Source organism: Canis lupus, chromosome 17 (assembly GCF_048164855.1).
Source record: "Canis lupus baileyi chromosome 17, mCanLup2.hap1, whole genome shotgun sequence".
Lineage (NCBI taxonomy): Eukaryota > Metazoa > Chordata > Mammalia > Carnivora > Canidae > Canis > Canis lupus.
The window spans coordinates 53,508,521-53,535,668 of NC_132854.1; the positions used below are offsets into that span (position 1 = coordinate 53,508,521).

The 27,148-nt window shown below is 39.4% G+C and overlaps 1 protein-coding gene across 13 annotated transcripts in view; it reads right to left on the reverse strand.

The window, feature by feature from the left end:
• The window catches only part of EPSTI1 (epithelial stromal interaction 1), an 81,933-nt gene that overhangs the window by 12,760 nt on the left and 42,025 nt on the right, over positions 1 to 27,148 (reverse strand). For 8 of the 13 annotated variants that reach the window (XM_072782954.1, XM_072782945.1, XM_072782955.1 and 5 more), the window contains 3 exons: positions 13,729 to 13,822; positions 5,913 to 5,945; positions 2,937 to 3,020 (listed from right to left, as the gene is read on the reverse strand). In XM_072782954.1, the coding sequence (XP_072639055.1) occupies positions 2,937 to 3,020; positions 5,913 to 5,945; positions 13,729 to 13,822 (211 nt within the window). Of the gene's footprint in view, positions 1 to 2,936; positions 3,021 to 5,912; positions 5,946 to 8,911; positions 9,012 to 12,690; positions 12,799 to 13,728; positions 13,823 to 27,148 lie in introns of all 13 variants that reach the window. The other 5 variants (XR_012010091.1, XR_012010092.1, XR_012010093.1 and 2 more) reach the window with 5 other exon arrangements.

Genomic DNA, 27,148 nt, shown 5'->3' on the forward strand with positions numbered 1-27,148 from the left:
AAAAAGGGGGCAGGGGGTGGCTAGAAAGGGAAAACTTCGAAGAGATATTACACACTGTTACAGGGAGACAGGGATTGCAAATGACCACTGAATTGAATGGTCAGAAGGAATTTTACCTTTGGAGAGGTTTTGGTACAAGCATTTCTAAATCTAAATCAGAACATAAAGAACAAAGGGCAAAACAGATAATAAAGTTGTGATTACATTATGATTACCTTTGTCTTTCCTCCCCCCTCCTCAATATAAGCAAAAAAGATGGTATCTCTAAGAATAGCAGAATCAAGGAATGGGCTATTTTATAAAGGCAAGAATGTATTTGTTCATTAAAAAAAATGTAGTCAAATGAGAAGAATATATTGAGCATATAGGAGAAAAAGGGGGATTATAAAGAAATTTCTGTGAGAGGAGGGAACTGAATTAAATGTAAAATATTGAAAGGTTAACATTAAGGAAGAACCTACTATGTCCAGAGACCAGAGTAATGAAAGAATGTGAGACACACAGAGCAAAATAAATGTGCAATCACCTTACCTTAACCTAGATTATCTGCTCATGAATCACTTCATAGTGAATTTTCACTAAATACTTGTTGAATGAATGAAATTAACAAACACATGAATAAATGTGATATTATGTCTGGTTTCCTTTATCTTCTTACCATAAACATGATCCGTATTTTCTTAAGCTAAATCATCAAAGTGATATGGAATGAGAGGCTCTACCAATGCCTTCGTGGACATGTAAACAACAGATTGAACAAAAAAGAAGAGAAATAAAAATAAGGTAAATAACCTTCTCTATTCTACTGTTATTGAAAAACTCTTAATGATGGGATTATGTATATGCCAAAGGTAATCATTTTACTCAAAGCTACAGTAAGTAAAGGGAAATAATTTATGCAAAAGAAAAATATACTCAATCAATAACCAGAAAATATGTATGTATCAATATTTGTCTAACTCTAGAAGAAAAACAAGATTAAGAAATAAAAAGCTTAATTTTCACTGTTTAAAATAACTGCTCAACCCGAAAATTAAATCCCAGATCTGATTTTCTAATCTGTTGAGCATTCTCTTTGTGAAACGTTCTACTTTTAATGGTTTTCACATTCAAATATTCCACCAAACTTTATAAAGTACTATTTAAAATTCACTAGAAGTTATTTTTTACATAAATCACATCTTATGCTGACTTCACAACATTCTCCTCAGTATATAAGCACCTCAGGACTTGATATTAAGTTAAAAGGTCACAGAAACAGACTGACATTTACATGTCAATTGATAGGCATTATGAAAGTACAACATGAGAATATACCAGACCTCACTTCTACATGTTAATTACTACAGAATCTTACTATAATATTAATTATTTCATTGTGAATTTCAATATGAGGCCTTTGTCAAAAGAAAAAGATTTGTTCAATAAAAAAACACCATGAAATAAAAATGTTTCTTAGGTTCTTCATTGTTTATATAGTGGCTTAATAACTAAATGTACAACTTATGTTATTTCTTTCAGTGATTTAATTATTTCCTTCTATGCACAAAGCAGTTCAATGACACAGTCATTTATACCATATGCTATTGAGAATGACAAAGGAGTAAGGATTTGACAATTGTTGGAGGAGGATAGCACTCAAAAGGGTTAAATTATAGCAATGATGATTAGTACATACAGTCTATTTCATAAAGTGATTTTACACACAAGGGCTGTAATAAATTGTGTTGTACAGCAAAGATACAAGAAAATAATTTAAACCAAATCAAGGAAATCAAATAGGAGTTAGAATTCAAGTTAATTATATAATTGAAGATATGGATTGGAGAGAGATTCTGGAAGAAATGTCAGGATTTATCAACCACCAAAATGGCAAGGGGAGAAGTTGAAAAGTGAAAATGATGGGGAAGATAATGGTGTCTAACTAGCTAAATAATTTATCTTGCTTCTTCTCAAAGATCTGGAATGTAAAATCTTAAAAATAAAAAAAGGAGGGTGGGATGGGGGAGTGCCTGGGTGGCTTAGTCAGTTGAGCATCTGCCTTCAGCTCAGCTTATGATCTCAGGGGCCTGGGATCGAGCCCCATATTGGGCTCCCTGCTCAGTGGGGAGCCTGCTTCTCCCTCTGCCTCTGCCTCTGCCACTCCTCCTGCTTGTGATCTTTCTCTCTCTCTCAACCACTTTCTCTCTTAAATAAACAAAATCTTTAAAACACACAACACACACACACACACACACACACAAAGATTTGGAATGAGGTGGCAGCTTGGAGCTAACCGCTGGTCTTCATTCTCATCCCATGCTGAGGAGCTTCTGGCCCCATCTGAGCATATGTATAAAACACAGGTATAACCATAAAGTTACAACATTGAACATTTTCAGTTATCATACCAGAAATTTTATATTCTAATGAGAATTACCCTTTAAGTGCTGTTCTTAGGAGGCTCTGCATTCATTTCATTGATTTGTATCTTCAAAACATTTGGAATACCTCACGTATTTGTATACATGCATAGAATATCTTTATTATATGTGTGTTTGAAGTGAATAAGCCAGTTTCATAACTTTTAATGGCTATTTGTTATGTATTATAGTATTCCCTGGACACTACGTATAATTTCAATTATCTTTAGTTTGAAAAATGGCAGCGACATGGATTTATTTTGTAGATCAGAAGTTCACAAATGTTGTCATCTTCTCCATGAACTATTGGCCCACCGACAGCGATACTCTATAGCCCTCCTATGAGCCGAAGTACCATGAAAGTTTTGACCAGGACTTTTGACCACAACCCACCATCCTCTTAACTCATTATTTTAATTTTTAATGTTTTCTCATGATTTTCATGTATGTAAATCCTTCTGTTCAGAAAATCTTCAAAATTATCTAGTACTACAAGGAAATAATTAGCGGCGACCAGCAAGGTCTTATGCGTACCTTCTGATGTTGTTCCTCCTTCATCTTTTGCAATTTTTTATTTTCTTCCTCCTTTAGAGAATCCTTATAAGCCCAGCTTCTGGCCTATAAATATATAGGGGAAAAAGATCATAGGAAAAAGCATCACCACAATATACTAGTCTGCCTACCATGGGACTGGTTCTAATAACTCAACCTCTGTACCAAGCATACAGTAAGCTCTCCATACACACTTGCTTATTGGGTGATTAATGCATATGTCTGCAGATCTCCCTGGGGATATATAAAAACAAAGCTGGTATCAGCATAATCATCCAGCACATTTTAAAGGATGATCTAAACGTTTGTTTAATTAAGCTTAAAAAAATATCCCCTCAGAGATCATCAACATAGTTTATTTTTCTAGTGATAAGGATTTGAAAAACATATTTAATTTTCCTCTATTTCAAGTATATTCCCACTAACTAGCAGCAATTCTAACTAGACTCTGGTAAGGAGAGAGCATGGAGATGAAACTGGACTAAGAATGAGCCCAGCAGGGAGAAGGAAAATCTACAGTTTTTACCTCATTTACAAGAGTGCCAATACATTCAATTGCCAGGCATTTATTTCTACTACTTTATTAAACCCTTAAATTCTTTTTTTCATATAAATTTATTTTTTTAACTTTTTTTTTCTTTTTTTAGATTTTGTTTATTTATTCATGAGAGACACAGAGAGAGAAAGGCAGAGACACAGGCAGGGGGAGAAGCAGGCTTCATGCAGGGAGCCCGATGTGGGACTCGATCCTGGAACTCCAGGATCATGCCCTGGGCCAAAGGCAGAAGCTCAACCGCTGAGCCACCCAGGGATCCCAAATCCTTAAATTCTATGAAGTAGATATCATCCTCCTTTTGTGAACAAGGAGATGGCCTTGGATATGTAAAATAACTTGAACTGGACCACGGGGTCAAAATGGATTTAAAACTTCAGGTTTAGCAGATTCTGAAGCCCTGAATCTGCCACTCTGCTCTCTGCCTACAATGTGCCTCCCTTCAGCCCCTCCTAACTCCTTTGCTGCTCAGCTGAAATGCTGTCATATTCAACATATAGGGAGCTCAACTAATGCCTTACACATGTAGATTCGGGAAAGCGGGCCTTGCCTAGGAAAGATACTGCTCTCAAACCAAGCTATATTTCTCTGTAAATAAATAAATAAATAAATAAATAAATAAATAAATAAATAAATAAATAAAATAAAATAAAATAAAAATAAAAATAAACCATATATACCCCCAAGTCGCTGATCAGTTAATACCAGAGACGAGCAATGGAGACAGTGACTTTAGAAACACAGACATGCCTACTGCTCATTAATGGCATCCTATTAAATAACTTGTCAACTGGTGATGGATACCATAGAGTTCCAGAGATGGATTTCTTTCTAAGTCTTTGCATCCCTAATAGGTACCTAAAGCTCATATTTATTTCTCAGAAGAAAAAGGCTGTTCAGGAGCTCAAGAGTCATTACCTCTGGCTGAATTAGAGCCTCAAGGGGCAGCCTTAGGAGAACCCGCACGCACAGCAGGATGCCCTTCAGTCCCACTGACCCGCAGGGACAGCATTTCACACACTGGCATAGTGACCATGCATTCTGGAATTTATGAGATTCCACGTATTTGTCTGTTCATTTGTCATACACTTTCTCTGCTCACAGTGATTTGTGGCCCACCCTCTGTAAGGCAGAGAGGGCAACCTGATAAGCTAATACGTAGGAAATGCCATTGTTCTCATAAAACTACCAGCAGCATCATGGCAGCTCACTACATATTTCAGGCCTAGTTCTTTGGACTAATAACCCATAAAGCTTATGAAGGCTGGTTCCCCCACACACACATGCCTTTTTCCTTACTATAATTTTTCTCAAGCACTTCTTAATTCATTCCCCCATTTCTGTCACTATAAAAACCCACATTCCATCAAATAATAAGCACTTGCCAGGAAGGGAGAAAGGCTTTTGGAATGATATCATCTACAGCACCACTAATTAGAATAATGGAACTCCAGATGTGTTCAGAAAGCCCTCATATATTCAAACCCTGCTTTGTTAAACAGGCAAAAATATCCTAGGATTTTTCTCTTATCTAAATCCTAAACACAAGAGGACTGTGACAAGACATCGAAGGTGGAAAGTGGTTCTCTAATGACCCCTTCTTTTTACATTAGAGAAGGCTAGTCCTTATCACAACTATCCCATATAAGACCTGAAAGAGATGGAAATGGACCAGGGGCACACATCTTCTACTCAGGAGGTTAAAAGGAGTAATAAAATATTTAGTTAAAGCAGATAAGATGATTGAGTGAGAAACCTAAATTCTATTTGTATAACTTCCTTTTAAACTTAACCACTTTATTGGTCTTTTATCAGAATATGGGTCCTAGTTTTTGACTCAAAAAAAAAAAAAATACAGTGATTAGACTGTAACATAAGTAGCATTTAAAAGGCTACAGAGGGGATCCCTGGGTGGCGCAGCGGTTTGGCGCCTGCCTTTGGCCCAGGGCGCGATCCTGGAGACCCGGGATCGAATCCCACGTCGGGCTCCCGGTGCATGGAGCCTGCTTCTCCCTCTGCCTGTGTCTCTGCCTCTCTCTCTCTCTGTGACTATCATAAATAAATAAAAATTTAAAAAAAATAAAAAAATAAAAAAAAATAAAATAAAAATAAAAGGCTACAGAGGGATCCCTGGGTGGCGCAGCGGTTTGGCGCCTGCCTTTGGCCCAGGGCGTGATCCTGGAGACCCAGGATCGAATCCCACATCGGGCTCCCGGTGCATGGAGCCTGCTTCTCCCTCTGCCTGTGTCTCTGCGCCTCTCTCTCTCTCTCTGTGACTATCATAAATAAATAAAAATTTAAAAAAAATAAAAAATAAAAAATAAAAGGCTACAGAGACTGGGAAGTTGCATGGCTCTTCAACTATGAAGAATTTCGAGTTGCTTGCCATCCTAATGCTTGCTTACCCAGCTGTGATTCCCAGGGAGCACAGGAAGTTTCTGTTCAAAAATAATAGGGGAAAACCTTTTGGTCACTATTTTTCTTAGTTCTAAACCCCAGCAATTTCTGTCAATTGTATTCACATGATTTTTCTATCACTAAATATTAATTTAATATATCACTACTAAATTTTTGTTATTCAACTAAAATATATATTTTTACTCACCCTGCCCCAAAAGGTATGCTTATAATATATTTGTTCAATAAATAATATTTAAGCCTCTATGTGCAAGCACTCTATATGACATGATCTCAGACCTCAAGTGCCTCATAGCCTAGTGTGGAAGTCAGACAAGAAGACTGATGACTACAGTATCATGGGTATTATGATGGGTATTATGACAGAAGAAGCTAAAAGAGGATACTTTATTAAACTGGATAAAGAACACCTGCTCAAAATGGGTTGACACTAAGTTGTGTTCTAAAGGTGAGTACGCGTCAGCCTTAGCAGGAGGAAGGGTACTGTGTGAACAATTGAAAAACAGCATTCATTAGTTAGGGCTGCCATAACAAAGTATCACAGTCTGGGTGGCTTAAACACAGAAATGTATTGTCTCAGAGTGCTAGAGACTAGAAGTTCAAAAATCAAGGTATCTGTAATGTTGGTTCCTTCCGAGATCTGTGAGGGAAGGATCTAGGCCTCTCTCCTCGGCTTCTAGATGGCCATCTTCTCCCTGTCTCCTCACATCATCTTCTTTGTACACATGCCTGTCTCTGTGCCCAGATTTCCCTTTTATAAGGACACGTCTCCTGTTAGATTACAGCCATCTCTAATGCCCTCATTTTATCTTGATTATCTCTATAAAGACCTAATCACAAGTATAGTCACATTCTGAGGTACAGAGGGTTGGGACTCCAACAAATGAATTCTGGGGTGGGCGGGGAGACCACAGTTCATCCTTCTCTCAAAAATTACCCTAAACAGAAGAGAAAATGAATTGAAAAATGAATTGAACTCTACATTCAGAAACCAAGATACATCTGTATTCCCAGACAAAAATCTAGAAAGACGAAGTAGATGAAGAATCAGAGCCAAACAAAAGACATGCTGGCAGGGATGGAGGATACCCACAAGACGCCGATTTTCTGCAGAGAGTAACACCAGGACCCAAGAAATAGATGCAACAGCTGCTGAGGAAGACAGATGAAAGATAGGAAAGTGCCTATGCCTGTTCCCATCCTGTAAATTCAGGCACTAACTCTCCCAACCCTGACAGTAAATCAGAAATGTATTCTCTGGATAAATGAAACCAGGCACACCTAGCACAGAAGGTTATGGTGGTCAAACCCTGGGTTGAGAATGAAAGGATTGTGTAAAATCCTGCATACTGAGTAGTGAGCCTCTGGGCCCCCTTCTTTGAAGTTTTCTTCTGCTCCCTGCACAGGGTCCTCTGAGAGCTAGAAGGTGATATTTTATCCATGAAACAAGAATAGGCCGCTGTTTTTAAAAAGCAACAGAGAAGAAAGAAGCTCTGGGAAAATAAAAATATCTTCCCTCCCCTCACAAAAAGGCAGCCAGTAAAATATTTAGAAGATAGATAAGAAAATCTGTTGAGATAATAGAAAAAAAACCCATGTGTACACACACATACACACACACAAACACACACACACACACACACAATCTCTGCCCCGGTTCCTGGCATAGACCTCCTAAAACTTTTGTGATTTCCTAAGTGATAAGAGCATTAGGAGCATCTCTTGGTTTGATATTTGCCTTGACCCCATCCCTTGCACACAAGGCTCCTAAAACCATATAAATTCCTAAGTGGTGAGAGCATTAGGAGCATCTTTTGTTCTAATGAGGCCTACTGGATAGGCTCCTGGATGGGAACTGGCCACCAGAAAGACCAAACTATAATTAGAATTTGGAATTTCCAGACCCAACCCTCCAATCCTCCAAAGAGGGGAGAGGAGCTGGATATGGAGTTAATTATTAGATAAGCCTATGTGAGGAAGCCTTCACAAAATCCCAAAAGTATGAGGGTTCAAGGAATTTCCAGGTGGGTAAACACATCCACACTGGGAGGGTGACCATAGCCCAACTCACAGGGAAAGAAGCACCTGCACTCAGGACACTCCCAGACCTCACTCTATATATCTCTTCATCTGGCTGTTCATCTGTATCCTTTATCGTATCTTTTAATAAATTGGTAAACATAAGTACGTGTTTCCCTGAGTTCTGTGAACCATTCTAGCAAATTAAGGGAACCCAGGAAGGGGATCATGGGAATACCCAATTTGTACCCATGTTGAGCAGAAGTTGTGGTAATCTAGGGGCCTACTATTCGCAATTTGGTGTCTGAAGGGGAGGGCAGTTTGGGGGGACTGAGTCCTTAACCTGTGAGAACCTCCAGGTAGATGGTGTCCAAACCGAGTTAAACTACAGGACCCCCAGCTGATGTCACAGAAACACCTGGTGTGAGGGAAGTCCCCACACATCTGTCGCCAGAAGTGTGCGTGTGGCAGTAACATGACAGCAAGGGAGACGCTCAGGAGGGAGGGGAAGGACTGAGGATTTGTCTAACCCAATATGCCAAGAAGTAGGAAAAAAAATGTCAAAGATAAATTAAAGGAGAAAAATATTTTTTTCAAAAAGAAGAAGAAAAATCCAGGAGGCCTAGGATTTCAATAATAAGAATTCCTTAGAGAAAATGAAGGGAAATAAATCAAAGAAATAACACAAGAAAATCACCTAGAACTAGAAACGAGTTTCCAGACTGAAAATGAATATAAATGACCCCCCTACAAGGGCACATCATTATGAATTTAGAGAATACCAGGAAAAAAAAAAAAAGTGGGGGCAGGGGGGGATATTAAATTTCCCGGTGAAGCAGGGTAAAACCCTTATACATAAGGACTGAAATTCAAATGGCCTTGGCTTTCTCAGGAACTAATACTCAAAGTAGAATAGCACTGCCCTCAGAATTCTGAAGGAAAATTATTTCCAATTTGGACTACTTACCAGAAAATTACAAGCTAAGTGTGAGGGCCGAATAAGGATAGTTTCAGACATGCAATGACCTGAGCATGCATCTTCTCTTGGGAAGCCACCAAATAATATGCTCCATCAAAATAAAGAAATAAAACAGGAAAATAGAAGATATGAGACCCAGAAATCAGGGGACCCAACATAGGAAAGCAAATAAGAGCAATTCCCCCGATGACTTTAAAACAGTGATTCTCATCCTAGGCTGCACATTAGAATTACTCGGGGAGCTTTAAAAGCCCTGAAGCCCAGGCAACAATACAGCAGGATCTCTGGGTGGGGGTGACCCAAGCATCAGTGAATTTTAAAGCCACCCTCTCCTACCCCCACCCCCATAGATGAGGTTGAGAGCCGTTCTATGAAAGGAAGGTCCCACAACCAGCCCAGGTTAAGGCAGAAGGCTGATAGAGGGCTGTTGCCAGGAGGGAAAGAAACCCCAAATGGGGTTTCTTTTTTTTTTTTTTTTTTTTTTTTTAATGATAGTCACACACAGAGAGAGAGGCAGAGACACAGGCAGAGGGAGAAGCAGGCTCCATGCACCGGGAGCCCGACGTGGGATTCGATTCCGGGTCTCCAGGATCATGCCCTGGGCCAAAGGCAGGCGCCAAACCGCTGCGCCACCCAGGGATCCCCCAAATGGGGTTTCTATAAGTTATCTGACAGGCACAAAATGGAAAACTGTGTGGAAATTTGCATCAGAGGCACTTGGTAAAACAGTCACAAAATCTGAAGGAAGGCAGTCGAAGGTTCAGAGGAAACTACGCAAATGTTCAAAACAAAATATTGGAGAAGTTGTAAGAGAAAGCCAATGTAAAGTATACTAACTGGCATGGCAGTGAGAAAAAGAAATTTGTGTCATCATAGGAAGAGAATGCCTGTAATACTGAATAGTTATATTAGGAGGATGGAAGGGAAGGAATAAATTAACAAAACTCTAAACTTGATTAGTCAAGCAGTAGCAATATACACATTAAGAGATAAGACGAATCCAAATAACAAAGAAACAGCTAGGGGAGTGTGGTGGGGTGAATAAAATGGCCCTCCAAAGACATCTAGGTCCCCAAGTCTGCAAGCTGTGAAGGTCACCTTATATGGCAAGAGGGACTTTGCAGAAATTGAGGATTCTGAGATAGAAAAGGATCCTGGATGATCCGAGTAAGTGCAATGTAATCACAAGGATCCTTATGGGCAGAAGGCAAGAAAGTCAAAGGGAAATGATGTGAGGAAGAAAGCAGAGGTTGGAGGCAGCCACATGCTGAGGAGCCAGAGTGCTGACAGCTGAAGGGAAGCTAGAAGAGGCAAGGAACGGATTCCCCCCAGAGCCTCCAGGAGAAGCCAGCCTTGCTGACACCCTGATTGTAGCCCCTTCATACTCACTGCTGACTTCTGACCCCCAGATCTGTAAGGGAATGAACCCATGTTGTCTTCAGCCACTAAGTTTGCAGTGATTTGTTACAGCAGCAATGGAATTTTTTTTTTTTTTTTTTTACATTGAGGCATAAGTGATGGAACATAATATTCCTTTCAGGTGTAGAGCATAATGGTTCAATGTTTGTACGTCGTACAAAATGATCACCACAATAAATCTGGTTAATATCTGTCACCATACCTAGCTGCAAAATGTTTTCTTTGTGATGAGAACTTTTAAGACCTACTTTCTTAAAAAAAAAAAAATTTTTTTTAATTAAAAAAAAAAAGACCTACTTTCTTAGCAACTTTTAAATGCACAGTCCAGTGTTGTCAACTAGTCAGATGCTGCACATTACATCCCCAGGGCTTATTTTATAAACAATGGGAAATTAATACAAGGAATTTAAAATATTGGAAGTAGAAATGGGATTAAAAGGGTACAAAGGACACGTGTCTCTAAGTGCTGGCTTTTTAAAAAACGTGTGTCACATGGATAGAAATTAAACCAAACTGCGCTAGGAGCCCTGAGCAGTGGAAGTGAGAAGAAATGGCTGGAAAGGTACGAGCTATAGAGCAGTGCCCTCCAAACATTAATATGTATACAAGTCACCACAGACTGTGTTAAAATGCAGCTTCCTGTTCAGGTCTGGAGCGGGGCCTGAGATTCGTCTACACCTCTACAGGCTCCCGGATGATGCCCATCCTACTGGTCCATGGACCATACTTGGAATAGCAAAGACCTAGATTCTCTGTAGAGAAACGTATTATGTCAAGAGGGAGGGAGGGAGGAAGGAAGGCAGAGGGCAGAAAGGGTTTTGTGCTTAAGCTAAAGCATTTTGACTTTATCTTCGAAGATACCAGGAGCCACTGGGCAGTGGAACAACAGTGAGAGATTTTTTAAATTATTGAGATTTTTTAAATTATTATTCTCTCTGGAAGAGGAGGCAAGGGACAACAAAGTGGACTGGAAATCATTTAGTGTATAACCAGAAATATTCAATGATAATGACTAGGGAAGACATGAGGATGCTGGCACTTCTGATACACACACACACACACACACACACACACACACAGTACAGAGAACTGTATCAACCCATGTGTAAGTAAACACTGTCTTTTGTCCGAAGTTCTCTTGTGTATCACTTAAAGGAATTTTCTTGTAGTCTAGATGGAATTATTTAGCATTTATTAGATTCCCATCTGCCCATGGAAGATCCACATTTAGTAAGTGTGATAAGAGCAATTTTCTCAGAAAAGTTGTATTATGTTAAAATTGTTTAAAAAAAAAAAACAAAAACAAAAAACCTCGAAACCCTGCAGCTCATCACACCCCACATAAATGGGCACCACAAGGAGTTCACATTCTATACACTGACCATAGCTAAGGCAAACTGCAGGTGTCTTCTTTCTACATCGCAAAAGTGCACTGTGTATGTGGGACGTCCCTAGAGCATTAGAAATGGTTCTGCAGAGCATTCTCAGAGGAATTCTATGCATATATGGACTAGACGGAATGAGAAGAGTACAATATGGGTAAAAAAAAAAAAAAGTCACTTAAATATATCGAACACCGGGACGCCTGGGGGGCTCAGAGGTTGAGCATCTGCTTTTGGCTCAGGGCATGATCCCGAAGTCCTGGGATCAAGTCCCACCTCGGGCTCCCTGCACGGAGCCTGCTTCTCCCTCTGCCTGTGTCTCTGCCTCTCTCTCTGTGTCTCTCATGAATAAACAAATAAAATCTAAAATATATATATATTGAACACCAACAAATTATTAATAGTGTTGAAAGGGGAGCAGCTAGTGAACACAGCTCATAAAGAACCCATCCCGGTTCCAGTGCTGCCCCATATTTTCTATGAATAGCTCTGAGGGTCGTGTGACTAATGCACTAATCAATCCACGGAAAACACAGCTCTGGAAGAGATGACTCATCTTTTGGATCACAATATTAAAATTCAGGATGATCTTGTTAAATTGAAGAAATGAGCCAAAAATCAATTGAGCAAGCGCACACAGTCCTGCCATGTGTTTCAAACCACAGGCTTCAGGAAGCCCTCAAACGGAATCAAGACCATCCTGGCAGCCAAGCACACAGTTGATAAAGCTATCCGATTCCTATTTCCCCGCCCTGTCGCCCATAGCCACAGGTATCTGGACAGATGTCAATGACTGTCCATACTCAGGATTTAGCTCCACTACCTATGGCTTCTCAAGTCTTTCCTCTAGTGCCCTGCAGTGAGGAAACAGACGACAGATGTGAAAGGACCTGTGGCTAACCTAGATTTCGGAATATCACATTAGCAGTGGACAAAAAAATAAGGAACATTTAAGAGCATAATGACCTTTTTCCTAAGGAGTGTCAGGACGTCTCCTTACATTTTACAACACAGTCGCTGCTGGGTGATTGGCATTAAGGAGGGCACACGATGTGATGAGCACTGGGTGTTATGCTATGTTGACAAAGTGAATTTAAATATAAATAAATAAACAGATAAATAATAAAAAATAAAATGCGATCACTAAGGAGAAAGGGGGGAGGGGTGGAAGAGATAAAGGTCAGGTTTCTCTACCATCTTATTCACCTGCCCAAACCCTGGAAAAGTGAACACTCTTAAAAACTTAAATCCAGGACACCTAGATGCTCAGTGGTTGAGCATCTGCCTTTGGCTCAGGTCATGACCCTGGGCTACTGGGATCAAGTCCTGCATCGGGTTCCCTGCAGGGAGTCGGCTTCTCCCTCTGCCAGGGTCTCTGCCTCTCTGTGTATGTGTCTTGTTAATAAATAAATTAAATCTTTAAAAAAAGAACCCAAAAACTTAAACCCATCTTTTCTCTCAACTACAACCCTCTCCCAGAGGCATCCTTAATTCCACTTGCTTTCTTGTCCCCAGTTGGCCAGCCAACCACCCAGGCCCCGCCCACTTCACCTTCTAAGTGGTTCTTTGACCTATGCTCTCAGCATCATCCTCCCACCCACTACACTATCTCCATCATTCCTCACCTGGGCTAATACAGAGCCTCTTAGAGGCCTCTCTGCCTCTCTATTCCTTTAGAGCCATCCTGCACCTGGTTACCAGTGTGATCCCACTAAAATGCAAATCTGATCTTGATCCTTCCCAGGACATTTTTAGTACCACTGGCATTGACAGAATGAGGTTCAAGTTCTCCAACACAGTATACAAATTTCTTCAGTGGTATTAGGCCAAAGAGTACCACAAGCTTCCCATATCTGCCTTTAGTTCCAGCCATCTAGTCTATAAGGTCAGTCTATAAGGTCACTCTACACCCTTGGTCTTCATTCTCTAAATACCTCTTTATAAAATACCTTTTATAAAGGTATTTTATAAAGAAAGGAACCCTGCATGGAAGCCCACACTTACCCAAGTTGAAGACTGTGAGTCAGGAAAAGCAATTGGACGGGTACTCCGGTCTGGCAACTCTGTGTCCAGTCTGCTCAAGAACTCAGCAGTTTTGCTAGCAGGAACACAAATAGGTGTCAGTGCCTTCATGAAAATAGAAATATTATTTATTGTACTTTTGGATACTAGCCTAGACTTCCATTGGGTGATGACTGAAAGTCTCCCGAGTAGAACAAAAGGTTAGTTTGAGAACAAGGTAGTGTAGAAAACCAAAACAAAATGCCATTGCAAGCAAGACCACAACCTTGAAGAACATTAGTCGGAAAAAAATAAAATTAGGTTTGTAGAATGTGAACCTATGATTTCATATTTTCTATTTAGTGTATTTGGACATGGAGAGAAATGCTCTCTCAAGTTCCATAGCGTGGGGTCCTAATTTCCCATCTGAGCATTTAAAGCTTGACACTTAGACTTGACGATAGAGCTGGGGAATACTGGGTCCCCTAGGACTCATTCCACACTGGTTTCACATGGCCCTTCACCCCTTTCTCTTCTCCTTTCCCTCGCGGCTTTGACTGCTCTCATGATACACAGACCCTCCAACACAGTAACTCTTAACCATGTATGGATCACAGACCCTCCCCGCTTTGGGAATCTGAAAGCAGCAATGGACCTTTTCTCTCAACACAGACACACACACACACACACACACACACACGCATACACACCTTCACATTTGATTTGTACCTTCCATAGAAAATAAGAAGTGCTGCTGGTTCTGGTTTGCATTTCTGCCATCATTTTTTAGCCCAGAAAAACTGGCCTAGAAATATCTTCAGTTTTAATAAGAAGTTTTTTGATTTTCCCTTAAAAATCCAAAACACGTTGGAGGTGCCTAGGTCCTCAGTCAGTTAAGTGTCCAACTCTTGGTTTTGGCTCAGGTCATGATCTCAGGGTCATGAGACTGAGCCCCGAGTAAGGCTCTGTGCTCAGCAGGGAGTCTGCTTGAGATTCTCTCTCTCCCTCTGCTACTCCTTCTGTGCATGCTCAATCTCTCCCTCTTTCAAAAAAAATAAGTCTTTAAACAAAAAGAAAAAGAAAGAAAGAAAGAAAGAAAGAAAGAAAGAAAGAAAGAAAGAAAGAAAGAAAGAACCCAAACCATCACCCTAATTTCTCCTCTCACCTATGTCAAGCACAGCACAGTAGAATTGCCTAAACCTTAATCCAGTGGCTTTCCCATGCTGGCTACCATTGACCTCTATTCCTGTGTCCTCTCCCCATGTAATCTGTAGGACTTTTACCACCTTATTTCACATTCACAACCAAATTCCTCATGAAGAAAAAAAAAAAATCCTCATGGAGGCCTAATTCATACTGCACCAGTCCCCTTGCAGCCTGCTCTCTGCTTGCCTCCTTCCTCTTCTTCCCCCTAATATTTTAGTCATACTGCTAAGCTCCAATTCATCAATACTTAAGATACAGGCATCAAAGGAAGCACAACTGGTCAGGTGAAAATAATTGGTATCCAGAGGAGGGGAAAATCAAAACAAGGAGTTCAAAATTAAACAGAGATGCCAACATCCCTTCAAATAATTACTTAGACAGAACATGGCATTTGAACAAGGTCAGAAGCTTAAGCTAGGAAAGGAAGAGCAAAAAGTTAAGCGACGTACATAACCCTGAGGAGCGTAAGGCTTCGACAGTTGAGACAAACAGCCTCTCCATTTGTCTGGGATTGCTTATCTTGCCCAGAATAGACAAGGAGACTAATGAAGTCGCGGAGTCTGGAAGCTGCCCCACTGTCTGGGGCTTTATGAAGTCATCAGTCAAAAGTGTAAGGGAGTTGCCAGAAGTTTGGATGAAATTTCTGAATATCCTTAGCTGAGTTCAGACATAGGAAAAGCAGTGACAAAGGAACACCGTGACCAACAAGGAAGGAACTTCAGACCAGGTTGATTGGCAGCCCTGCATTGTGTATGGACAGTTGCTTCTCAGCTGCTAGTACCAAGCACAAAGCTAGCTGCCTGCCTAGCCAGCCACTAGTCATGGCCTGTCTGCCAATTATCACTGCCTCACTTATGCCACAGAATTAAATCATAATGACAGGGCCACAGGGCTGTCACAGGAATACAAGTAGGGGTATGTGCAGAATGCAGATCACTCCCAAAGATTAACTATGCAAACAAGCCAAGTCCCAAGTTACTAAACTAACTGGTATTTGTCTACACTACCTAGGTATATAATCTCATTTCCATATATTGGCTAAACTGAATGGGGATCCTTGTAAGCGGTCGTGGTCATATTTAATAAAAATAAAATACACAACCTTTTTGAGGGCAAAAGTTGAGAATCTCCTGGCAGGAAGTCCAATAAGACTATGAACCTCAGACTGCAGCACTGAGTCACCCCCTTTCCCTTGGAGTTTCTTGCCGTTTGTCATCCCTGTGACTCTGTCATCTATTGAGGGAATCATCCTCTTTTGCTTTATCACTCTAACCCATGCATAGATACAGGACTCCCTGTATTCTCCACAGAACTGATGAAAGGATTACCAATAACTCGGACTTGGTTTAGAAGATTTAGTTCACTCATGTCTGACTTCAAATCTTCAAGGGTCCTTCCTGCTTGTTTTTAGGGTGATTCCTATAGGTTCTCCTAAAAGGTGTCTCTAGGATAACCTCACTTCCGCACAACCCAGTTGCAGCAGAGATTGCTAAATGTCCATCAGATTCATGGTCTCCTATTGAAGTCACACAACTTGACTACATTCCCTGGCCTCCCTTGCAGTTAAGGTTGGCCACGGGGTTGAGTCTTAACCAATAGAATGTGAAAGGAAGTGATGCATACCCCTTCCAGAACAAATTATAAACATTCCACACATGCCCCCCACACACACACATTTTTCTCCTCTGGCTGGCTGGAGTAAAGATAACCAAAACTTGAAAGTTGTAGGAGAGCCCATATTGGCTTGGTGCCTAAATATATGAGTAGAGGAGACCTCCACTCGACCTTGTTCACCCATGCCTTAAATGAATACAAAAAAAAAACCCAACAAGCCCACAGTACTCAATCTATTACATATTTTAAAGTCTATTACAATATTTAGCATACTCTAATAACACAACATAAAGAAATATATACAAGAAAATAAAAAAAAGAAATAGATACAAAAAGATCATTTCTCATTTTAGGTGATCAATTCCAAAAGTATAAGAGATGACCAAGAAGATTTGAGGAAGAAAAAGAAAAAAAAATTCTCAAGGATTTAGCTAGACAGCTTAGGTATTTCAGAACCTTAGTTGAGAGAGGGGAAGGTGGAAAAGGGGAAGAGCCTGCTCATCCTTGAGCTGTCTTCCTGTCAGGTCTATGAACTACTTAGGCCCAGAGCATAAAAAATATAATAACCTTCCAGATGCCAGGGAGTGTCTTGCAAAACTGGTCCCCTTAGAAATTGCTAATGGAGGAAAAAATTGATGGTACTACTTCAGAGAGTAATTTGACAATCCTTAGTAGAGTTGAGTATGTACGTTACTTCTAGGTGCCTACTCTAGAGAAAGTCTTGCATAGGTATTTAAAGACACCTGAACAGGGTTATTTAATCTAGTATCATTTGTAAGAGTCTCAGAGAAAGATAAAGGGATCTGGGGGCTGAGGGGTTGGGGAGAAGGGAGATAAGAATGGAAAAGTAGAAGGGAATGAATTAGATCTCCATCAAGAATCAGTATGGTTCAATCTCAAAAAAAAAAAGGTATCTGATGAAGAAAAAAAATGTAAAAGTATGATGCAGGGATCAAATTATCCAAGAGACATCAAAAAAAAAAAACAGGGATCCCTGGGTGGCGCAGCGGTTTGGCGCCTGCCTTTGGCCCAGGGCGTGATCCTGGAGACCCGGGATCGAATCCCACGTCGGGCTCCCGGTGCATGGAGCCTGCTTCTCCCTCTGCCTGTGTCTCTGCCTCTCTCTCTCTCTGATGTGACTATCATAAATAAATAAAAAATTAAAAAAAAAACAGTCTGAAAAAAAAAGTCTGTACCTTGTGTGGATTCATGTATATGTAATAAAATTGGAGAAGTGTACATGATGAGAAAAAGAACAGCCCAAAACATCTGGGAACTGGTCTGACATAGCTACACGTCATGATGTTATTACAGACTAATTCGAAACTCACAGCTAAACCATGTTATTCTACTGATAACATAAATGGTCCCACAGGAGCACCCACCTCACACAAGTGCACCTCACAAATGACCATATATCCTCCATCTTGCTAAATGAATGGCGACTTCCTTACCAATTACATCTTCGTATTCATCTAGGCTGTCCTCCCTAGAGGTAAGATTTACCGACACACCCAATCATAGAATTGTCCCCATATGCTGAAAACACAATCCCCTGCTTCTTTAGACCCTTCCCAAAATTACCCAACCAAAATCTAAATCCTAATCAATTCTTCCTAGCAGTCTCACTGAGATATCCCACCACTTCTTGTGATGTGAGTTTGCCTTTTCTGCAACAAGTAACAAACCCAGCATGTTCAACTACAAGGTGTATCCCTGGTGGTCTTTGGCTGAAAGGCACTGACAAATGCTACGTACCAGAACAGCTGTTGCTGCTAGAAAAAAGATGGAGGGATGGGGGGGAACAGTGAAAGGGTTCATCCATCACTTCGCCATTTAAATTTCTTTTTAAAAATGAACCTAAGCTCAATCTCAGGTATGACCTTCATGGTTGATACATACTTTCTATGATTTTTGACATGTTTCTCAAAAAGAGAAAAAGCATACAGTGTCGTAGTGCTTATCAGGGAAAAGCTTTACGCGTGCCATTCTAGGTTCCTTAGAACAGTAATGTCCAAAATGCCAACTGGAACACCTGTGTGAGGCTGGCCCCATGAGCATCATCTATGATGCTTCTTGGAAATTACTGGACTCAAGACTTGGACTTTGTAATTCAGCATGTCTGGAGTAGGAACTGAGAATCTGTGTTTCTCAAAAGCCCCCCCACCCCCGGTGATCCCAAGAACTATTATAGTCGTACAGATAGATACTTAATATGCATAATTCTCTTAGATCCACATGATTCTGACCTATGATTAAATCATGCTATGGCATCCATTTGAAAACAAAACCTCAGTGTGTCTTGGGAACCCTTCTATATGAGGACTACCTAACAACACATTCTTCCTCGTCTTTCACAATAGCTTCACAAACCTGAATTTCCCCACCATGAGGTTTAGGTGAGCAAGTATTCACCTACATTCACATATGCATTTGTGCAGGCAGCAAATATTTCTTTAGTCTCTGCTTTGTGCTTAGCAGTATGGGTTATCGGATAAACAGATACTGTTTATCCTGGTATCTAAACAGACACTGTTTTGCCTGAGTCAGTTTCAATGTAAGTGGATGTGAACAAAAACCATTCATACACTTATAAGGACTCAGAGCTAAATCAGTGGGGGGGGGGGAGTTAAGGATTACAGGATATTTGAATAGTCCTCAAGTATCTCCCCCAATTACAAAGAGAAAAAACAAGAGCTGTACAGCAGAGACTAATGTAACCAGAGACTGAGAGTTAACATCACCAATAACGAAGGCATCAACATCATGTACCATCTGATACGATGCTCTGAGGACCAGCAGCCCTTCTTAGTATTCTGAAAATTAAAACCTCCACCTGCCCATAAGAAAACATCAGATAAACCCAAAATTCTACAAAGTAACTAACCAGTACTGCTTGAAAGTATCAAACATAAAGCAAGAAACAAAGCAAAAATGAAGCATTGTCACAGACTGGAGGAAACTAAATAGTCATGAGCACTAATTATAATTATTTTTTTAACTTTTTTTTTAAGATTTATTTATGATAGACACACACAGAGAGAGAGGCAGAGACACAGGAGGAGAGAGAAGCAGGCTCCGTGTCGGGAGCCCGACGCGGGACTCGATCCCAGGACTCCAGGATCGCGCCCTGGGCCAAAGGCAGGCGCCAATCCGCTGAGCCACCCTGGGATCCCCATGAGCACTAGTTATATTATGGGATTCTGAGTCAGATCCTAAAATAGAAAAAGAACATTGGAGAGAAATTGGTGAAATTCTGATAAAGCCTTTAGTTTAGAGTGTTGTGTATCAATGTTAATTCCCTAGTTTGATCACTTTACCATGGTTATTCAAGGTATTAACATTAGGGGGAGGTAGGAGAAGATCTTACTGCAAGACGCTGTAGTATTTTTGTAAGCTTTCTCTAAGCTGAAAATTATTTCAAAAGAAAAAAAAAATCTTCCTCAGCTCTCTTCCTTACCTGAAACCAAGACTGTATCTTAAAGCCAGTGCTTTCTGCCAAATTCCCTAAATGGAGATATTTTATTTCTCATACTACATTTTCCTCAGTTCCTAGCGGTGACACAGGCATCTTCTTTGCTCCCCCTACTACTTCCAGACCATTGCAAAAAAGGATGTCTGTTCCTGTAGTGCTCCTGACCTCAGTAAACCCTATGTTCTTCCTGTTTGCTGCTGCCACTCTCCAAACCTTCTGGTCAACCATCTCTCTCGCATTACGACTAGCCTTCCTATCTCAACTACTGTCAACAACAAGTCCCTGCCTTCCAGCCCCCAAGCTCTGTTTTTTTTTTTTATTTTCTCCTTTCCAGTAGCTCTTCGTTCTGCCTCAGCCACACTCCTAGAGTCCTACCCTAGACTGTATCATCATCAACAAATAGCCTCCTTCCAACATATGAAATGACAGATCTCACTCTTGGACAGAACTTTCTATCGTTCCGTGTTCTTTGCACAAACACCCTTACTACAATAGTTTTCTAGCCTCTTTGAGCTTTCCAAAGCCTTGTTCCTCTCCCTTTCTCACTATCAATTTCCACCCATCTTTACTTACTGGGCAGCTTAGACCCCACAGTCCATTTTTATGATCTTCCCTTTACAAATTCCTTTAACTCTCCCCTTCCTTTCTCAGATAAAGTCAACCATCTGCTTTTTCTGCTTGTGCACCAGAGCAAGGGAATCAAACTTGGGGAAAATAATATATTAGGTGTTTGGGGATGGTAGGCCTGGAGGAGGATGGAAGAGTTGTGGGGTAGGTTGGCTTGACATGAAATTTACAAACACTAACATCACTCTAAACTGAGCCAACACCAACTCCTACCTGGACTCCCCCAGTGATGTCTCTAGCTTCTCCATGTCCATTCTTGCCTCCTCAAATCTATTCTTGACACAACAAAAGGTAATAATCACTTCTTAAAAAGCATTTATAAAGCTTCTGAAGATTTTCCCTCTAGAGCTTAAATAAAGCCCAGACTCTGTGCCATGCCCTGTATGATTGGCCTGGCTCCTGCCTATCTTGGCAACTGCAGGATCTCTCTTTCCCCACTTCAACCCAAATATACCAGCTTCCTTTCAGGTTATTGAATACACTATGTGCTGTTCCCTCAGCCTAGGACCTTCTTCCCTGATTCTCAGCAGACCTCATTCCTTCTCATCCTTCCATCTTCAGTCCAGATGTCATTTTCTCAGATTCTGGTCTTCCCAGTCATGCTAAGGAAATTCCCCACTCCCAGTCCCAGTGTTCCTGATCACTGGTAAAGATGGCTATCTTCACACTATGTTCTCTCATAGGAATCATTGTCTATTATTCTATATATTTCTAGGTTAGCTTGCTTATATTTATCTGAATTTCTGCTTTTTGGTGATGGGGCTATATTTGTTTTATTTATAATACATACCTAGAACCTAGTAACAAGGAATAGTGCTTGACACATACCAGGCGCTCATTGTTGAATAAACGACAACGCACTGCCTAATGCTAATACCTTTATATTTTGGCCGGTGTAAAAACAAAATTTTTGTGTTTCTCTGATCATTAGGGAGGGCACAATATTTTTATTGATTTTATATTCCTTCTCTTTTAACTGCTAGTTCAAGCCATTTGCCAATTTTCCTAGAGTTGTCTTTTTCTTACTAATCTGTAGAGTTCTTTGTGAAATTAAGCCTTCTTCCATTACTCTTGAGGCAAATATTTTCTCCTAGACTCACTTGTAATGTTGCTCACTGTCTCCTATCATAAATAGTTTCTGCAGTTAGATCTGTACTTTTCCTTATGGCTTCTGAGTTATATGTGTGACTTATAATTTGTGGAGTAGAATCTTCTCCTTTCTAAAAACGTTCTTCATTATATTCTAATTTTGTAGGTTCAATACATTTTGTCAAATTATCTCTTTGACACTGATTTGAAAGAATACTTTTATCAATAACTGAAGCTCTAAATACTAAATTCCCATATATTCATGGGCCTACTTGTAGATTTTCTCTTTCACTGAATAGATTTATTTACTACAATATCAATGACACTTTATTACTACTATAGTTTTATATTATATATATGATACCTAGTACAGTAAGTCTCTCCCCCAAGTCCCTTTAATTTTTCATTTTAAAATTTATTTACCTTTTCAGTATTTTCTCTTTAAACTTGGCTTATCAAATTGCACAAAATTTCCTGTTCAGGAGAACTATTATCTTTATAATATTCTTTTTTTTCTTTTTATACTAAATGGTCTATATTTATTTTCATCTTCTTTTAGGTATTTTATTTATGTAGGCAAATAAATAATATGTAGGTATTTATTAGACTTACACCCACTTGTTTTACAGTGCAGATGAGTATTTTAAATGGGATCTTTCTTTCAATTATATTTTTGTAATGAGCTTTTGATAGTGTATAAGAAAGACAAATATTTGCATATTGGCTTTAGATCCATTCACGTTAGTTGGCCTATTTGTACCAGCTCTCTTAATTTTTTAGTTGATCCCTTTGGGATGTTTTAGAAAGACAATCAGAGACACTTATCTCTTTCTAAAGAGCCAATATTTAGGTTCTTTATTTGTTAGAATTAGAAATAGTCTCTAGGTACAGGTCAGTAATAACAAGCACTCTCATTATCCTGTTCCAGACTCCGCTGGGGAAACTGGCTTCCTTTCTAGGATTTCAAAAGAAATCTAACACTTTCTTTGAAAGTTTAGTAGAACTCACTGGAAAAAACCCAACTGGGCCTCCCATCTTTTATACGTAAAATCAAGCTACATTTTTCCTTCCATTTATAGTTTTTATTCTATTCACACTTTAAGTCTAGTGTACATTTTCCCCAGGAAATTTTTTTTCACTCAGATGTCCTCATTTAACAACAAGAAGTAGGACATAGTATTTTGTGCTTCCAGGAATTTGGTTATATTTCCTTTCTTGTCCTTGTAGGTTTTTTTTTTTTCTTTGAAAATCAAACAAGTTCAAAATCTGTCTGAAATTTTATCAGAATTTTTTTAAAAACTAGTTTTGGGGTTAATTTACAGATGATAAATTCCTTTTCTACAGATTTTTTTTTACCGAAAATATTTCTTTCCTGTATTATCCTTCCATCTCTTTTTATTTATTTTATGGTTAAAATACTATCTTAATAAAATGCTTTTTTTTATTTCCATTTTTACTGAATGGTTTTAAAACTCTATGTTTGCTAAATAATTTTGTAGCCACATTCTATAGATTTTAACATGGGATACTTTAAAATTTGTATTCTTTTATCCCCAAGTAATTTGCAATTTCAGTTTTGGTTTCAATTTATATACTAAAAAGTCATTTAGAAAAGTGATTAGAAAAATTTAAGTGAATGGATGTTAAACCTCCTTCTTGTTTAATTTCTAATTTTATTAGATTTTTCTTAGGAATGGTAGCTTTTTAGGATTTGGGGAATATTTGAGGGATTTTCTGAGAAACTGAAACCTCAGTCATGGCCAATTGTAGTTACATTAATATTTGTACAGAATATGTTTTCTTTTGTTTTTAAGTAGGCTCCATGCCCAGTGTAGAGCCCAGTGTGGGGCTTGAACTCATGACCTGAGATCAAGACCTGAGCTGAAATCAAGGATGGGATACTTAACTAACTGAGCCACTCAGGCACCACAAGAGGCTTTTTTTTTTTTTTCATAAACTAGGTATAGGGCAGCCTGGGTGGTTCAGCGGTTTAGCACCTGCCTTCAGCCCAGGGCGTGATCCTGGAGACCTGCGATTGAGTCCCACGTCGGGCTCCCTGCGTGGAGCCTGCTTCTCCCTCTGCCTGTGTCTCTGCCTCTCTCTCTCTTTCTCTCTCATGAATAAATAAAATCTTTTAAAAAATCAAATTAAATATAAAAAATAATAAACGGTATAACACCTTACACCTGTCTTTACAATCATACTGAGTCATTGTTATTCAAATTTTCTATTCCTTATATTTGTTTCTTGGTTCACTTAATATGTTCATTTCAATGGAAAATTAGCTAAATAAAAAGGAAAATTTGACAAACCCACTATATTACAGACTTTAGCAGTTTGCTTTATAGGTCTCAAATTGATAAAGATTTATAATTCACATTACCTTTTGGGTTATATATTTTATCTCTATAAAAGACCCTTCATTCTGTTGAATGGTTTTCACCTTGACTTCAGTTTTGTCTCCTATTAATAGTGATATTAATTAATCTGCCTACTTTTGTTAGCATTTATGGTTATATTTTCCATGACTTTATTTTCAGCTCCTTTGTTTTATGGTATCTCTTATAGTAGCATATAGCTAGAGTTTCATCTTTTTATGCAATCAAAGAACAATTCTTTTCTTTTCTTTTCTTTTTAATTTTTATTTATTTATGATAGTCACAGAGAGAGAGAGAGAGGCAGAGACACAGGCAGAGGGAGAAGCAGACTCCATGCACCAGGAGCCTGATGTGGGATTCGATCCCGGGTCTCCAGGATCGCTCCCTGGGCCAAAGGCAGGCGCCAAACCGCTGCGCCACCCAGGGATCCCAGAACATTTCTTTTCATAAGGAGATTTGGCCTATATACCTTTTCTGTGATTGCTGACTCATTTATAGAACTTCCACCCTCTTTTCAGCCTTCTGTTGTAATGATTACATTTTCATTCATTGTATTTCACTTATGTATTGTCTGTCTCCTAATGTTTTTATGTTATAGAGCCTATATATCCTGTTATATATCCAATAATCCTGTTATATGTCCTGTGTTATGTTATTTATCCTATATCCTATTCTATTTGTACATATAACTAAACACACATTAGTCCTCTATCAATATGTAGAATTTACAAGCCTTTCCTCATGCAAAGAAAAAAATACTTATGTTACTTCCTATCTCCCTCTCTTCTGTGTGCCTTTTCTAGCACTGAAATCCTCTTTGTTATTAATTTGATCATGCTGATTCTTAATTTTAAAAAAAGATAAAAATCCATCATATACTTGACAACAAATGACACTATCTTCTTTGTTCACAATTATTCTGATATCTTCTCTCTTCTGTCTTCTTGGATTCATTACTTGTTTGACCAGAGTTCATTTTGTGGTCATTTTTTTCAGTAAGTCTCTTTGTGCTCACACAGAAGTGATAAAGTTGGCTCAGCAGGTAGCTTGTCTCCAAGATGGGGGAGGGGGCACATATTCCCCTAGGGACAGTATATTTATGAGAAGTACTTTCTGGGCCCTGCAGCCTTAGTAAAACTCACATGTTGGAAAGAAATTCTTAGGCTCTATTCTTGGGAACAAAGTCCAGAATCATCTGGTCCCTCTCTTACTTCTTCCTGTGCTTTCCTTATTTGCAGTGACTTCAGACTTTGTTTAGTTTCTCCCTCCAAGCACAATATTAGATGTCTTACATGGATTATATTGATTAATCTTTCCCATTAGCAACTTTTACTAGTCCCACCCCATGAGGAAACAGAGGGTCAAAGAGTTAAATAATGTTCAACTCATGAGCAGACAGGTTATAGTTTGGGCCCAAGTTATCTGACCCCAGATCTGCCCTCACAAGAAGGGAACACTGATAGTACCAGGTTCCAATGAAAAGATAATTAAGTGAAACTAGTTTATAAATAAGACACTAGTCGACTTTCATCTTTTACCAATTATTAGTTACATATTGAGAAGGCTAGAAGGCTGTCCCTGACATCCAGGAGCTGCCCTGACACTCAGCAAGGCCTTGGTGTTCTCCGTTTGGAAGCATTTCACATAGTATCAACATCAAAAGAGGTCACTCCGTGACTATGATGGATCCTAACAAAAATAAGACCACTCATTAACATGTCTGAGTAAAGAAAGATATAAGAAACTTGTCTAAACCAAAGTGACCAATGGGACGCCTGGGTGGCTGAATGGTTGAGCATCTGCCTTAGGCTTAGGGTGCAATCCCAGAATACTGGGATCAAGTCCCACATCGGGCTCCCTGCATGGAGCCTGCTTCTCCTCCCTCTGCCTGTGTCTCTGTCTCTCTCTGGGTCTCTTATAAATGAGTAAATAAATAAATAAATAAATAAACCTAAAAAATAAATAAATAATCCTAAAAAATAAAATAAACCAAAATGACCAAATACCCCAAATTCCTAGCTAATTTGTATGACTGTCACTTCTTTATTAATTATATTACCATTACAATTAATCACTCAGGTATTTCTTCCTTTTAGGTAAGATTAAGATACCTAGTCACAATCACCCCTGCCTCTTGATAACATTCAACCCAGAACAAAACCCTGCTTCCTCAAAGCCTCCTCCAACCACCTGACACAGACTCAAATCCTAGCATGTTCTGATACCTTCTTACCAGTTCCCCCACAGTATGACTAAGGGGTTTGGAATTCATTTAATAAGAAATGGGAAATAACTGTGACTTTTAGAAGAGAGTAGAGACATGACTACAGTTGTGCTGCAGAAAATGAAATCTGACAAAACATGTAAGACAACGAAAGAAAAAGACAGTTGGCAAAGATGGTGATGAAGCCATTCCAGCAGTCCAGGGGATGACAAGGAGACGGAAGCCATAATGCAGGTGGCATGTGATAAATACCTATATGAAGGTGGTAGCAGTGGGAATGAGAATGAGTTAACGTGCACCAGGACATATGCAGGAAGAATCAATAGTGGGTAGAAATTCTGATACAGTCTTAACCATCAGCACGATTTAACATTCAGTAGGCAGGGATTCTCTCTCACATCAGATTTCCCATAAAATATTCAGTCTTCTTCCGAACAAAATAGACAGGGGATTTTTGTATCTGTAAGTTCACTTCATTAGCATAAGATAGAAAGTTATGAATAGGATGACTTTGGATTCACCTTACTTGGATTATAAAATGAGAAGTTGGATTTAAGCCTACCATATGGAAGAGGGATCGATTTAGCCCTTAAGTGTCTTTTGGAAGCTCCCATGAAGGGCATTAGAAGTTTTGTGAGCATATTAGAAGGCAAACTTGGGGCGTAAGTGTGCATATTCAGCAGACCTGCCTGGATCCTCCACTCTAGGAAACTAAAATAGATGAAGATGTGCCTCCTAGGAACTAATCATACTATTACTCAAATGGAAATAAAAGAGATACATGGTTCTGATGGTAGAAATGAAGTAAAC